This window comes from Pleurodeles waltl, chromosome 7 (assembly GCF_031143425.1).
Source record: "Pleurodeles waltl isolate 20211129_DDA chromosome 7, aPleWal1.hap1.20221129, whole genome shotgun sequence".
Taxonomy (NCBI): Eukaryota; Metazoa; Chordata; class Amphibia; order Caudata; family Salamandridae; genus Pleurodeles; species Pleurodeles waltl.
In genome coordinates, this window is record NC_090446.1 from 61928172 (window position 1) to 61941170 (window position 12999).

The 12999-nt window shown below is 50.1% G+C and overlaps 1 protein-coding gene across 1 annotated transcript in view; it reads right to left on the minus strand.

The window, feature by feature from the left end:
• LOC138246803 (taste receptor type 2 member 40-like) overlaps positions 1 to 7656 on the minus strand; it is a 58675-nt gene extending 51019 nt beyond the window's left edge. Inside the window, exon 1 of the mRNA XM_069201566.1 lies at positions 7463 to 7656. Coding sequence (XP_069057667.1) covers positions 7463 to 7656 — 194 coding nt within the window. The remainder of the gene's footprint in view (positions 1 to 7462) is intronic.
• Positions 7657 to 12999: the final 5343 nt, after the last annotated feature.

The following is a 12999-nucleotide window of genomic DNA, read 5'->3' on the forward strand; positions in this document are numbered from 1 at the left end:
GTGATGAGAGTACTTCCCCTGTGGCTGTTTGGGGTCAGGTTGCGGAAGTGCGCAAACCTGCGTGCATTTTGGACTACAATAGGCACATGGGTGGTGTTGATAGAGTAGATCAGAGGTTGGAACCTTACACTGCTCTTCGTAAGTCTTATGTGTGGTATAAAAAGTTGGCCCTACATTCATTTCATTTGGCAACTTTTAATACCTTTATTGTATTCAAGGATTGTTCATCTGAGTCAAGGATGACATTTGTTAAATTTCAGGAGTCGGTGATAGAAAGCCTTATTGTGGTGGAACCGGCAAGAGTTCCTAGAGTAGGAGTGGTGGAGGATGTGGCTAGATTGAAAGATTGTCACTTTCCAGATCACATTCCTCCCACTCTCAAAAAAGACATGCCCACAAAGAAATGTAGAGTATGTGCCCGGAGATCAATCCGGAGGGAGAGCCGGATGTACTGCCCCAAATGCCCTTCAAAGCCTGGGCTGTGTGTGCCCAGCTGTTTTAGAAGTTACCAGACAAGGAAAAACTTTTGAGAAATACCGTGAGCGTAAGCTGTCTGTTTTATACTTTCATATATTTCACAGTTGGCATCTCTGTCGTGTATTTAGTTAGAGCTTTTGTGTTTGTAGTTTTGTGCTTATTTTATAATTAGTGGTTTCTTTGTTGTTTATAAATAAAAAAAGTGATTGCGGTCTGCGTGGGGTGGCGTTTGGCTGGCGGTGTGCGTGCGGTGGCGCTTGGCTGGCGGTGTGCTTTGGGTGGCGCTTGGCTGGCTGTGTGCCTGGGGTGGCGCTTGGCTGGCGGTGTGCTTGGGGTGGCGCTTGGCTGGCTGTGTGCTTGGGGTGGCGCTTGGCTGGCGGTGTGCGTGGGATGGCGCTTAGTTGGCTGTGTGCGTGGGGTGGCGCTTGGCTGGCGGTGTGCGTGGGATGGCGCTTGGCTGGCGGTGTTCTTGGGGTGGCGCTTGGCTGGCAGTGTGCGTGGGGTGGCGCTTGGCTGGCGGTGTGCGTGCGGTGGCACTTTTGCTTGCGGTGCCAGCCAAACGGCAGTCCAAACTCCCATCAGCTGGTGTGATTCTTGTATCAGGCATGTGGGCGTATGTAAGTGATGGGCCCTTGAGTGGCGCGGTCTGTCGATGTGAGTGTTGTAATGTGCTGGGCCCGTGGTTGGCGGTGTGAATGGTCTTGTGCGTGTCATGTATGAAAGGTGTGTGAATGGACTGTAAAGCGGTTGGTGCCTTGTCGTGGCTTTACAGCTCACGAGCTGTGAGTCATTGGTTCACTTTTTTGCCTTTCAGTTATTAGCAGTGCATTTCATTTTTGTGAAATCTCTTGTTAATAAAATTTGATCCACTGAACCATCACTCACCCTTGTGCCAAATCCAACCAGTATGTGTGCTAAAAAATGACAAAACCTGCTCCGCTGTAATCAGGCGTCGCAGCACACCTGTGACATGCTAGGTGCCTCGGGTGGGACCCCGATGATGAAGCATGCCACCAACTTGGTTGGTGGGTGAGGGGTCTTCTTCACATAACCTAAGTGTGTTTCTTTTCACAATTTTAGTGTTTGGCACATCACGGACGTATGTGCACACATCAAAATGATATATTACAAAAATACCTGTGTTTGGGGGGGAGGGCCCACCTATGTTTTTGGTCCTGGGTGCGGCCTTCATCTAGGGAAACCTACAAAACCCAGAAACTTTTTAAAACTAGACACCCCAAGGAGTCCAGGGAGGCGTGGCTTGCGTGGCTCCCCCAACATTTTCTTACCCAGACTCCTCTGTAAACCTCAAAATTTGCATAAAAAAGCATATTTTCCTGATTTTTCTTAGTAGGATCACCGCTCCAGCACAAAATTCCTACTCCCCAGTTTTCCCCTCAGTCTCCCAAGTAAAATGACACCTCACTTATGTGAGTCCCCAAAGCAGAGTCCGTCTAAAGATGTATAAAAGAATATGCCCTTATAAACTCGCTGTGCTATCCCTTCTATCTCTTCAAGGTTTGGGCCTTATTCTGTTGCAGGCACCTGGCCCACCCACACAAGTGAGGTATCATTTTTATCGGGAGACTTGGGAGAATGCTGGGTGGAAGGAAATTTGTAGCTCCTCTCAGATTCCAGAACTTTCTGTCACCGAAATGAGAGGAAAGGGTGTTTTTTTACCCAAATTTTGAGGTTTGCAAAGGATTCTGGGTAACAGAACCTGGTCCGAGCCCCACAAGTCACCCCATCGTGGATTCCCCAAGGTCTTTAGTTTTCAAAAATGCACAGGGTTGGTAGGTTTCCCTAGGAGCCGGCTGAGCTACAGGCCAAAATCCACAGGTAGGCACTGTTTTCTTTAAAAAAATGGGATGTGTCCACGTTGCGCTTTGGGGCGTTTCCTGTCGCGGGCGCTAAGCCTACCCACACAAGTGAGGTATCATTTTTATCGGGAGACTTGGGGGAACGCTGGTTGGAAGGAAATGTGTGGCTCCTCTCAGATTCTAGAACTTTCTGCCACAGAAATGTGAGGAACATGTGTTTTTTTAGCCAAATTTTGAGGTTCGCAAAGGATTCTGGGTAACAGAACCTGGTCCGAGCCCCGCAAGTCAACCCTCCTTGGATTCCCCTAGGTCTCTAGTTTTCAGAAATGCACACGTTTGGTAGGTTTCCCTAGGTGCCGGCTGAGCTAGAGGCCAAAATCTACAGGTAGGCACTTCGCAAAAAACACCTCTGTTTTCTTTCAAAAATTTGGATGTGTCCACGTTGCGCTTTGGGGCGTTTCCTGTCGCGGGTGCTAGGCCTACCCACACAAGTGAGGTATCATTTTTATCGGGAGACTTGGGGGAATGCTGGGTGGAAGGAAATTTGTGGCTCCTCTCAGATTCCAGAACTTTCTGCCACAGAAATGTGAGGAACATGTGTTTTTTTAACCAAATTTTGAGGTTCACAAAGGATTCTGGGTAACAGAACCTGGTCCGAGCCCCGCAAGTCACCCCATCTTGGATTCCCCTAGGTCTCTAGTTTTCAGAAATGCACAGGTTTGGTAGGTTTCCCTAGGTGCCGGCTGAGCTAGAGGCCAAAATCTACAGGTAGGCACTTCGCAAAAAACACCTCTGTTTTCTTTCAAAAATTTGGATGTGTCCACGTTGCGCTTTGGGGTGTTTCCTGTTGCGGGTGCTAGGCCTACCCACACAAGTGAGGTATCATTTTTATTTGGAGACTTGGGGGAACGCTGGGTGGAAGGAAATTTGTGGCTCCTCTCAGATTCCAGAACTTTCTGCCACAGAAATGTGAGGAACATGTGTTTTTTTAGCCAAATTTTGAGGTTTGCAAAGGATTCTGGGTAACAGAACCTGGTCCGAGCCCCGCAAGTAACCCCATCTTGGATTCCCCTAGGTCTCTAGTTTTCAGAAATGCACAGGTTTGGTAGGTTTCCCTAGGTGCCGGCTGAGCTAGAGGCCAAACTCTACAGGTAGGCACTTCGCAAAAAACACCTCTGTTTTCTTTCAAAAATTTGGATGTGTCCACATTGCGCTTTGGGGCGTTTCCTGTTGCGGGTGCTAGGCCTACCCACACAAGTGAGGTATCATTTTTATCGGGAGACTTGGGAGAACGCTGGGTGGAAGGACATTTGTGGCTCCTCTCAGATTCCAGAACTTTCTGCCACAGAAATGTGAGGAACATGTGTTTTTTAGCCAAATTTTGAGGTTCGCAAAGGATTCTGGGTAACAGAACCTGGTCCGAGCTCTGCAAGTCACCCCATCTTGGATTCCCCTAGGTCTCTAGTTTTCAGAAATGCACAGGTTTGGTAGGTTTCCCTAGGTGCCGGCTGAGCTAGAGGCCAAAATCTACAGGTAGGCACTTCGCAAAAAAAACCTCTGTTTTCTTTAAAAAATTTGGATGTGTCCACGTTGCGCTTTGGGGCGTTTCCTGTCGCGGGCGCTAGGCCTACCCACACAAGTGAGGTATCATTTTTATCTGGAGACTTGGGGGAACGCTGGGTGGAAGGAAATGTGTGGCTCCTCTCAGATTCCAGAACTTTCTGCCACAGAAATGTGAGGAACATGTGTTTTTTTAGCCAAATTTTGAGGTTTGCAAAGGATTCTGGGTAACAGAACCTGGTCCGAGCCCTGCAAGTAACCCCATCTTGGATTCCCCTAGGTCTCTAGTTTTCAGAAATGCACAGGTTTGGTAGGTTTCCCTAGGTGCCGGCTGAGCTAGAGGCCAAAATCTACAGGTAGGCACTTCGCAAAAAACACCTCTGTTTTCTTTCAAAAATTTGGATGTGTCCACGTTGCGCTTTGGGGAGTTTCCTGTCGCAGGCGCTAGGCCTACCCACACAAGTGAGGTGTCATTGTTATCGGGAGACTTGGGGGAACGCTGGGTGGAAGGAAATTTGTGGCACCTCTCAGATCCCAGAACTTTCTGCCACAGAAATGTGAGGAACATGTGTTTTTTTAGCCAAATTTTGAGGTTTGCAAAGGATTCTGGGTAACAGAACCTGGTCCGAGCCCCGCAAGTCACCCCTCCTTGGATTCCCCTAGGTCTCTAGTTGTCAGAAATGCACAGGTTTGTTAGGTTTCCCTAGGTGCCGGCTGAGCTGGAGGCCACTGCCTTAAATGTCTTGTCAAACTTGAACGACTCATGAACTGATCCTCATCTGTACAGATTTGCTAAACCTCCTAAAACCAGGCCCTCTTCTCAAATCACTGTTCCTTCATTGTCTCTATAATCCATGACTTTTCAATATGGGATTGTTTCCCAGTTGATTCAGCTGCTGTTTATGTTTTTCTGCATGCTAAAATTTACATTCCACAGAAACTGTGACCTGGACTTAATGGTCAGTTCCTTTTCACATTTTATGATTAACATTTTTCAATCCCTGCAGCTCTGACTAAAAAGTCAGCATAAACGCAATCGTCAACACATCTGTGCTTGCTCAATGAAGCTAGATTCAGAGAGCAATGTCTTGAAAGAAAGATTTTTTTTTTAAAGTGGTATTTTGTACACTTGTTCACTAGGTTAGTTTGGAAAGTAACCTTTGAAATTTGTTCAAGAATATTAAGGTGGGGCAAGCTGTCTAAGGGAATGGGGGAGCTTGATCCATTAATAGTCACAATTGATTGACAGTGAGAGATAAACTTGTCATTTCTATAGGAAAGCCTCCTGCTCTTTGTATTTGATTAAGAAATGAGGTATCATGGTCTTGATTATGTAGCTGCCCAAATCCTAGGGACTAACTGTAGGCTATGTTGTAAAGTGTGCTGCTGGGTGTAAATCTCACTCAAAAAGTCCCCTCGCTCAAAGCATCCTGATGTTTGTTACTCCTTACTCCCCTCAAGATTTTCATTAATTTACTATCCACCCTGTCACCCTCATTTCTTTGTTGTAAGTAGATATATTACAAGGACAGACGTTCCAGAACAAATTATTGTATACATTACACTGTTTAACATCTCTCTTCCTAGCCTCAGGGGCATTTCTTTCCAGAAATTATTGCTTTGACGTCTTAATGTTTTGCACTACATACCACTTTGCAATCTCTCCTAAATAACTTGGACACCATCAAGGTTTGTAACAAAAGTGCTCATCGTACTTTGTTTTATCCATTGAGTTTTTAATTAGAGTGTTTTAAATTAAAATGCCTGCTGATAATTAATTTTATCTTTCTATGTGCTTTCACCATCTGTGTGTGACCACCTGACTACAGCCCAGCCCAGTGCCAATGGATGAAATGTGGAGTTTACTGATTTGAGGGAACAAGGCAAGGAGCAGCTGACCTGGTGTCCTACCTCACAAACACCCATCTGCCACAACAATTCCTTCTCCTACATCAGTGGCGGCCACCAGCAACTCCTCTACAGTTACTGCTGGTGGAAGGCTGAAGCAGAACCTGCAGTAAGGTCTTCATAATGTGACTGAGAACTCTGGACCACAGCACATTGGTGAATTACTCTGCGGCTTGATGAAAGCTGAATGATGATTGGTGTATGAGCTGCAAATGCTGTTCTGTCACTGGGTTTTCTATCTTATTATATGTAGGTAATGCCTTCTGCTATTACTTATTCCCTCCTCTTAATAGTCACACTTACATCCAATTATGTATAAATTTCTTAAAAGTTCTAAAAATACATTCTCTCTGGGATTACCTATGGCATCTTTAATTGATTATTATCTTTGTAAATCTGTGCATTCTTTTTTATTTATTTTTTATTGAGGTTTTATTATGAACGTTGACAAAACTCAAGTGGGGTCGGAGCCCCAACGGTTTTCAATGGTTGTGTACAATGATCAATAAACAGTGGAACGGGGAGAAATGGGTGGATCAGTAGGATATTATCAAATGTAAACATATTATATCAAATCACGCAGGGGACTGGGAAGGCGTTAACAATGAAAATGAAAGAAGAGTGTGAGGTGTGGAATCGGGTAAGGGTAAGGGTGCTATGCCTGGTTATGTCGGGTTACAGTGGTTGTGGAGTTGTGAGGCTATTAGGTTGTAGAGTTGTAGGGCTCTCGGAGGTGGGGTTGTAGGATAGTGTGGACTACAAACAGTTTTGGTCGGGCGGGCAAGCTAGCTAGGCCAGCCTTTTAGCATAGCATAAGGCATAAGGGTTGGGGCGCCTGTCTGTCTGGGAGTAAGTAAGCAAGCAGGCTAGTGGGTGTGTAAGCTCTGTGCTGTGTCGCCGCCTGGGTCGGATGTCGGTCGTTAAGTGTCTGGGTCCATACTGAGTCTGGGGGTCGCCATGACCGGCGGTATCGTAGACTGAAGCGGTGTTGAGTTGATGGCGGATGGCGGAGGGGGGGCAGGTACGTCGGGAGGGTGGGGCTTAAAGCCTTTGGCCATGCTCTGTCCGTTTCTCCTTTAATACAAATGTCCTATCGGCGGCACTTGGGGTTGTGGGGAATGTTACTAGAGGGGGGGAGGGGTAGGGAGAGGGTGGTGTGCAGTCCACCAACTACGCGCTGTGTTCTACGTTTCACGCTCTATGCACTCCGTGCTCTGTACTACGTTCCCCATACCACGCACTACTACCCCTACTACTACGTCCTACCCCCAGCCAGAAAATGGGCCCATACTTGGGTAAAGATTTGGGCTTGATCTTGCAGGTTGTAGCTAATTCTTTCATATGTGACTGTGCGGGTCATGGCTATGATCCATTCCTCCGGGGTTGGGGAGATTTCTGACCTCCATTGACGGAGAACACAGATCTTTGCAGTGGCTAGTGCTGTGTGTAGCAGTCTTCTTTGCGGCCTGGAGAGGTCTGGTAGGGTGGTCGTGTCTTGTATGAGTATTAGGGAAGGGGGGAGTGGTGACGGGAGTGTCAGTGATTCGGCCAAGGTGGAGCTCACCGCGTCCCACAGTGGTCGGACCGTTGGACAGTCAATTAAGATATGGTTTAAGTCGCAATGTGTCTCTGGGCATCTCCAGCATTGCGCATGCGGGAGAAAGCCAATCTTGTGCAGTTTCGCCGGGGACCAGTACCAATCGTGTAAGACCTTGAAAAGGCAGAACTTTAATCGTGCTTCGCGGGTTCCTCTGTCCAGGGCTTCCAGGACATCCTCCCACTCGGTTGGATCTAGGGGTTGTTGGAACCGGGTTTGCCAGTGCGAGCGCAGTTTCTCTAGGAGGGGTTGGGAGTAAAGTTGTTTGGTGATTAGGTCGTAGAGACCCGACATGACTCCCTTTTGTTGGGCCCACCGCTGCAGATAGGTCACTATGGGCGAGGGTTGGGACCCCCGTCGGGTAGCTTCGATCCTTTGGGAGATGCAGTGTTTGAGCTGCTGGTATCTCCATTCTTGGTTTGGCCGTAGACCGAATTCTTCCCTTAGCCTGGGGAAGGTTTTGATCGCCTCGTTCTCAGTACCTGGGAGAGGGTGTGAATACCAGCCTCTCTCCACTGCGTCCAATTAATCACTTTCCCGCCTATTCGGAGACCGTTATTGCGCCACAGCGGCGCCTGAGCATGGATAAGGGGGTGCACCCCGAATAGTCTGTGGGCCCTTCGCCATGCTGCTCTAGTCGCTTTCAAGATAGGGTTCACCGGACTGTTCGATGGGAGGTCGTCGCGATAAGGTCCCCCAAGCTCTTCGTTTGCGGATAGTAGTCGCCTTTCCACCGCGATCCATTGTGGTGGGTCAGGCGTCATAAGCATGGTGTGGGACAGTTGTGACAATTGTAATGCTAGCGAGTAATGCTCCACTGATGGGAGTCCCATGCCCCCATGTGAGCGGCGGGCTATGAGCTTGGCGGGTGATAGTCGTGGTCGCATAGGGCCCCATACGAATGATCTAATGAGGGATTCTATGCGTCGTAGTGTGTGAAGGGGCACTTGTAAGGGGAGGAGTCCTAGGATATAGGTGAAGCGAGGCACTGTGACCATCCTGGTCGCTTGTACACGGCCCCACATGGACAGGCCCAAGTGGGTCTATTTGGCGAAGTCGAGTTTCATCCGTGCAATGAGGGGGTCGATATTGTCCGCTACCATATGCGCCATACCCGGGTTGATCAGCACTCCCAGGTATTTAAGGTGTTTTGGTGTCCACCAAAATGAGAAGCCTAGGAGTGCGGCTTTTATAGTCACACGCGAGAGGGGGAGGGCTTCACTCTTGTCCCAGTTGACATGGTAACCGGACAGTGCTGCGAATCCGTCAATGACATCCAAGAGGGCCGGTATAGAGCTTTCTAAGTCCGTAAGTGTTAACAGGATGTCATTGGCGTACAGGTATATTTTGGATAGGCCGTCAGGAAGTGCTAGGCCAGTTATAAGGGGGGAAGATCGCATAGCTGCGGCCAAGGGCTCCATGGCTAGTAAGAACAGAAGGGGGGAGAGAGGGCAGCCATATCGTGTGCCTCTGCGGATTGGAAAGGGGTCTGAGAAGAAGCCCCCGCAATTGACTCTTGCCTCTGGTTGGTCGTAGAGTAGTCGTACCATTGAGATTAATTTGTCTCCCAAACCAAATCTCTCTAGGGCCGTGAATAGGTAGGGTCATTCTATGCGATCAAATGCCTTTTCGGCATCTAGAGATCGAGCTAATGCGGTCTCCGGTAAGTCTTTTGCTGCCCATAAGGTATGACACAAGGTGCGCAAGTGGTTCCTAGAGGTGCGTCCCGGTACAAACCCCACCTGCGTGTAGTGGATTAAGGATGGGATGACTTTGCACAACCTATTTGCCAAGATGCTTGCTAAAATTTTTACGTCGCCGTTTAGAAGAGATATGGGACGGTAGCTGCCGCATAGCAAGGGGTCCCTCCCAGGTTTCGGTATAACAGCTATCGTTGCATTGTTGGATATGGCACCTAACGTCTGCGTGGAACAGGCTTCGTTTAAAGCTTCGTGCAGGATATCTATTGCCTCTTTTCCTGCCCATTTATAGAATTCCGCTGGGAAACCGTCCTCCCCGGGCGATTTGTGGTAGGGGAGGTTGGAGATGACGCTCTCTAGTTCCTGTCTAGTTATTTCCCCTTCAAGGAGGCTACGACCCGTGTCTGACAAGGAGGGTAGATCGAGGCCTTCTAAGAAGGTTGTGGTCTGTGCCGGGTTAGATGTTATTTCTGGGGTGTATAGGTGTCTGTAGAACAGCGCAAATTCGTTTGCAATGGCTTGCAGGTGTGTCAGTATTTCTCCTGAGGGAGCGTGTATGGCCGGTATGGCGAGGGCTGCCGTTCTTTGACGCAGCTGGGCTGCCAGCAGGCGTCCCGCTTTTTCACCCTGGTTATAGTGTCTCCCTTGTATTCTCTGTAAAGCATATTCAGCCTGTGTGGTGTATAGCTCATTGAGGGCCATTTGGGCACGTTCTAATGTTCGACGCCCTGGTAGAGAGGGGTGCATAGTGTATTGTCTGGTCAGACGACGGATATCTAGTTCTAGTGCCGCCTGTTGTTCCTTTCTGTCTCTGTTCGCTAGCGCCGCGTCTTGCATGAGTCGTCCGCGTATCGTGGCCTTGGCTGCGGCCCATAGTATGCGGTTGGACTCGACTGTACCTTTATTGTCCTGAGCAAAGGTGGCTGCATGATCTTGTAGCTGTAGTTTACCTTGTGGGGATCGGTAGCGATGGACCGCGAACCTCCAGGGTTTGCGGCCCGGGGATACTAGTCCTAAATGGATAGTCACACTGATCGGAGAGTGGTCTGAGAGGCCACCCTCCATTATGGTATTATCGTGGGCGTGGGCCACGAGGCTATCGGACAGGAGGAAGTAGTCAAGTCGGGATTGGGTGCCATGTACCGGCGAAATGAAAGTGAATTCTCGTTCCGTCGGGTGGGTCAGCCTCCAGTGGTCCACAAGGCCATTGTCCGAGAGGACATCAGTCTATAGGGCTCTGTCTGCGTTATTGCTTGTGTCAAGGGGTCCCGTTCTGTCCAGGACTGCGTCCCTAGCTATGTTCCAGTCCCCCCCTATTACATAACGAGAGGCTCCTATCTCCATCAGGAGCTGATTGATTTGTAGAAAGAAAAGTCGTTTGGGGCCCGTTGGTGCGTAGACGGAGCCCACGCAAAGTGAGGAGTCTCCTACCTTTAGCTTAGCAAATACGTAGCGGCCCTCGGGATCGGACCATGATTTGATAATCCTATGGGGGAGGGTTTTACGTATTAATAATGCCACCTCACATTTCCTCGGGGTGTTCTCTGTGTTGGGTGAGGGTGGATTGCAGCTGAATAGGACCGTGCCTACCCAGTCCTGTCGGAGTTTGTTGGATTCCAGTCTGTCCAGGTGCGTCTCTTGTAAAAGGGCAATGTCGGTTCGTTTGTCATTAAGTTAGGTCAGGATTTTTTTCCTTTTTATGAAGTGGGTAAGGCCATTCACATTCCATGACGTGATCCGTAAGGGTGCTACCTTGTTTGCGTCAGGCATAGCGGTCTTTTAGAGGGGCAGACCTGTAGGCGTCAAGGATGAAGGAAAAATGGATTGGGAGGGATTGGGGGGGGGAAAAAAAAGTGAACCTCTAAAAGCGGGGGGGAGGAGAGGGTGGTGTAGGGGGGTGGGAGGGGCTATAAGCGCGTGTAATAATGGGGGGAGGGGAAGAAAGAAATAAAGTAAAAAACAAAATAAAGAAAACAGGACACAAGTCCCGGTGTTCTCGAACTGTGACCTGCGGATCTAAAACCCAAGTCCGTCGAGCTCCGCTGCCCGTCCAGCGGCCCGCGCGTCCAGAGAGGCAGCGCGCGTCTGGCGTCCAGGTCCCCTTTGGTCCTATTTGTTTCCATAGGGAGGTGTGTGTGTGGGCCCCTTACGCCCATTGTTGATGGCTGACAGTTGCCAGGGGGAGCCGTGGGGAGCCGCGAGGGCCGGTTGTATGGGGTTTATTCTACCTTCATCGTCGCTACGTACTCCGCGTCTCAAACCTACATTACTCTAGTACGCTCCATGGGTCGGTCGTGTCACCCCTCACTAAAACAGGAAAAAGAAACCAGCAGGCATGCAAACAAGCAGACAAGCAGGCAAACAAACAAACAAGCCGCCCATCAAACCCCCTCTGGACGAGGGGGGGTGCGGAGCGAGACTTAGCAGCAGTTCCCGCCTCGCCGAGGGGAGGGGGGGAGAGAGGGTGCGCGCTGGCTCATTGCTAAGCAAGTCTGATAATATGGGGGTGGTGTGTGAAAAAGGGGGTGTTTGTTAGGAGAGAGGAGAGAAGAAAGAAGGAAGAGGAGGGAATAGGGATAAGCATCAGTAGCACTGTTACATCTCGCCGGGTCAATCTGGGGCAGAGGCCCCCATTATTGGGGTGACCTATGAGTTCACAAAATCAGGTACTCATCTCTCCGTTTGTTCTTCTCCTCCACCTCCGGGGCTGCTGGGTCCAACCGCAATAGTCTAGTGTTTGACGTGACCATGAGTCCAAGGGTTCTGGGCGGGGGGGGGGAAGGTGCTGGTGTCCGTTCTGCCTCAGGTGGGGGCAGCTGTGGGCTTCAAGGGGAGGCGGGATTTATATCTGTCCGACATCTGGGTATACATCGCCACAGCCTGTAGCACTTGACCCCTGTCATCATGGCTTTTTGCGAGTCTCTACAAGTCTCTTCCCCTGGGTTTGGGGATCCATGGTTGTTCCTCTCTCTGGGTTAAAGATGGCTTCAGGGTGGCTGGTTTCCGAGGGTGTCCCTCGTATGTCCTGGAGGGGCAGAGTTGTCGTTTCCATAGGGTGTGCCTGTTCTTGGATTTTGTCTAGGAATGTTCTCAGGTCCTCCGGGTCGAAGAAGGTTCTTGAGTCGCCGTTTTTGGTGATCCATGTTATGTCCGTTAGCTTAGGGAGTGTGTCCCGGAGGAAGGAGGTCAGATCCGTGCCCTCCATGCCCTCCGGGAGTCCCATTAGGCGGATGTTGTTCCTGCGGCTTCTATCCTCCAGGTCCATTAGTTTGCTACGGAGGTGCATGAGTTCTTGGCCATTGTCAGTCCAGGAGGCTACCTGGGTTTCCACTGTTGCCACACGTTGGTCCAGTCCCAATATTTGCGACTGGAAGCCTGCTATCTCTAGGCGCATAGATCTTGTCTCTGCTGTCAGCGCCATCATGGCGCTATCCATACCTTCCAGCTTGCGTCCCACTGCCGAGATCTCCTGCAGAATGCGGTCCATGGACGCACCTTGCGGGCTCTCTTCCATGTTGCCAGTGATGGTGTGACAGTGGGGCGGGGGGCCCTTTGGGTCTTTTACCGGTGGGTGCTTCTGTTGACGCAGGGCTTCCGAGAAGAGTAGTTGACGGACGGTGTTGCCCGGTGGTTTGCCCGTCGCTTTTCCTCTGGGCATGGCAAGTCCCCTCTTGTTGGCAGGTGGCTGGGGGGGGTATGCGTCCTTGGCTCAGCGGCGTGGCAGGTGTTAGGGGAGTGGAGAGGGGAGGAGCAGGGGGGCCTCGGGCGGCAGGCAAGGTCAGATGGGTACTTCCTTGTGTCCCAGGGTAGGCTCAGCGGTAAGGCAAAGTTTGGCACCGCTTGTTAGGCACCGTCTCGGGTAGTCTCTGGTGGTATCTCCTGGCCCCAGCTTCCCCCCCTCTTCTCCTGGCCGGGGGGGGGGTGAGCAGGGTTTGAG